This window comes from Myotis lucifugus, unplaced genomic scaffold (genome assembly GCF_000147115.1).
Source record: "Myotis lucifugus unplaced genomic scaffold, Myoluc2.0 scaffold_883, whole genome shotgun sequence".
In the NCBI taxonomy this organism is placed as follows: Eukaryota; Metazoa; Chordata; class Mammalia; order Chiroptera; family Vespertilionidae; genus Myotis; species Myotis lucifugus.
The window spans coordinates 95,431-97,345 of record NW_005871931.1 but is presented as its reverse complement, the minus strand read 5'-3'; the positions used below and the strand labels follow the sequence as shown (position 1 = coordinate 97,345).

General features: G+C 48.3%; 2 protein-coding genes across 2 annotated transcripts in view; both read left to right on the top strand.

Moving 5' to 3' along the window:
• NGRN (neugrin, neurite outgrowth associated) overlaps positions 1-1,915 on the top strand; it is a 20,983-nt gene that overhangs the window by 3,316 nt on the left and 15,752 nt on the right. The gene's annotated exons all lie outside the window — the stretch shown is intronic.
• Positions 1-1,915, top strand: part of LOC102418848 (tubulin polyglutamylase TTLL13P) — a 15,717-nt gene that overhangs the window by 3,649 nt on the left and 10,153 nt on the right. The window contains exon 5 of the mRNA XM_023747456.1: positions 1,817-1,915. This exon is cut by the window's right edge and continues 28 nt beyond it. Within this exon, the coding sequence (XP_023603224.1) occupies positions 1,817-1,915 (99 nt within the window). The remainder of the gene's footprint in view (positions 1-1,816) is intronic.

Genomic DNA, 1,915 nt, shown 5'->3' with positions numbered 1-1,915 from the left:
AAAGTTGGACCCAAGGGTTCTCCAAAAAAAGAATTATAAGATCTCCTTGGTATTTTGTGATCCCTACCTGGGTCTTTGTGGTGGTTAAGCAATAAAATAACTGAAAAGGGTCTACACCAGTGATGGCGAACCTTTTGAGCTCGGCGTGTCAGCATTTTGAAAAACCCTAACTTAACTCTGGTGCCGTGTCACATATAGAAATTTTTTGATATTTGCAACCATAGTAAAACAAAGATTTATATATATATATTTAAAAATATTTTATTGGTTTTTTACAGAGAGGAAGAGAGAGGGATAGAGAGTTAGAAACATCGATGAGAGAGAAACATAGATCAGCTGCCTCCTGCACACTCCTACTGGGGATGTGCCCGCAACCAAGGCACATGCCCTTGACCGGAATCGAACCTGGGACCCTTCAGTCCGCAGGCCGACACTCTATCCACTGAGCCAAACTGGTTAGGGCAGATTTGTATTTTTGATATTTATTTTATATATTTAAATGCCATTTAACAAAGAAAAATCAACCAAAAAAATGAGTTCGCGTGTCACAGGTTCACCATCACTGGTCTACAAGCATATTTTTAGGGGAAGCCTTACAATAAGCCTCCCCATTAACGAGACTAACCAATCCCACAACGAGAAGAGCCAGAGACAGACACTGCCTTTACGTTCTTCCCTCATTAAATCCTCAAAGACAGCCCAGCTGGTGTGGCTCAGTGGTTGAGCATCAACCTGTGAACCAGGAGGTCACGGTTCGATTCCTGGTCCGGGCACATGCCCAGTGGGGGGCGTGGAGAAGGCAGCTGATCCATGATTCTCTCTCATTACTGATGTTTCTATCTCTCCCTCCCTCTCTGTAATCAATCACTGGGTGAGCCAGCGAGAGAGCACAGAGCGGTGGCGGTGCTGCCTCCCACACTGGGGGCAGGGGGCAGTAGCAGGGTTCCAGCGGGCTGCCGGGCAATGCCGTGCCCTCTGGGGGTGCCATGGCAGTGCATGCCCTGGGCCGGTTCCTAATTTCCTTTTCTCTTTGGGGAAATGTTTTCTCATTTGCCTGTTACACACCAGTTATTCTTTTTTTTTTTTTTAAATATATTTTATTGATTTTTTACAGAGAGGAAGGGAGAGAGATAGAGAGTTAGAAACACCGATGAGAGAGAAACATCGATCAGCTGCCTCCTGCACATCTCCCACTGGGGATGTGCCCGCAACCCAGGCACATGCCCTCGACCGGAATCGAACCTGGGACCTTTCCATCCGCAGGCCGACGCTCTATCCACTGAGCCAAACCGGTTTCGGCACACCAGTTATTCTTACAGGACTGGTCCCTGGTGGTCTGAGGGATGTTATAAGGGTCAGTGGTTCTCAACCTTCCTAATGCAGTTCCTCATGTTGTGGTGACCCCCAATTTCATTGTTACAAATTGAACATAATTGAAGCATAGTGATTAATCACAAAAACAATATGTAATTATATATGTGTTTTCCGATGGTCTTAGGCGACCCCTGTGAAAGGGTCATTCGACCCCCAAAGGGGTCGCGACCCACAGCTTGAGAACCGCTGGTCTAGAAGGACCAAAATCTTGTCTAGCCCCTGCTCACTACCCCTCGTTCGCTCACCTCAGGGTTATGTGTGTTTTGGGGAGAGGCTGCCTTAGGGGATCTCCCTGTTTTCTCCTTGGGGTGCTCGGTAGTGTTGACCTCCACTGACTTCGACCTTGACCTTCCCAGTCCTTCTCCACTGCTTTCTGGATGCCCAGGCCCCAGGAACAGCCGCTTCCTCTGGGGGGTAGTTTAACGCATTCGCTCCGTTTCAGAAAATCAACCACTTCCCTGGCATGACGGAAATCTGCCGCAAAGACCTGCTGGCCCGGAACCTGAAGCGCAGGCAGAAAATCTACCCCCGGGAGTACAAC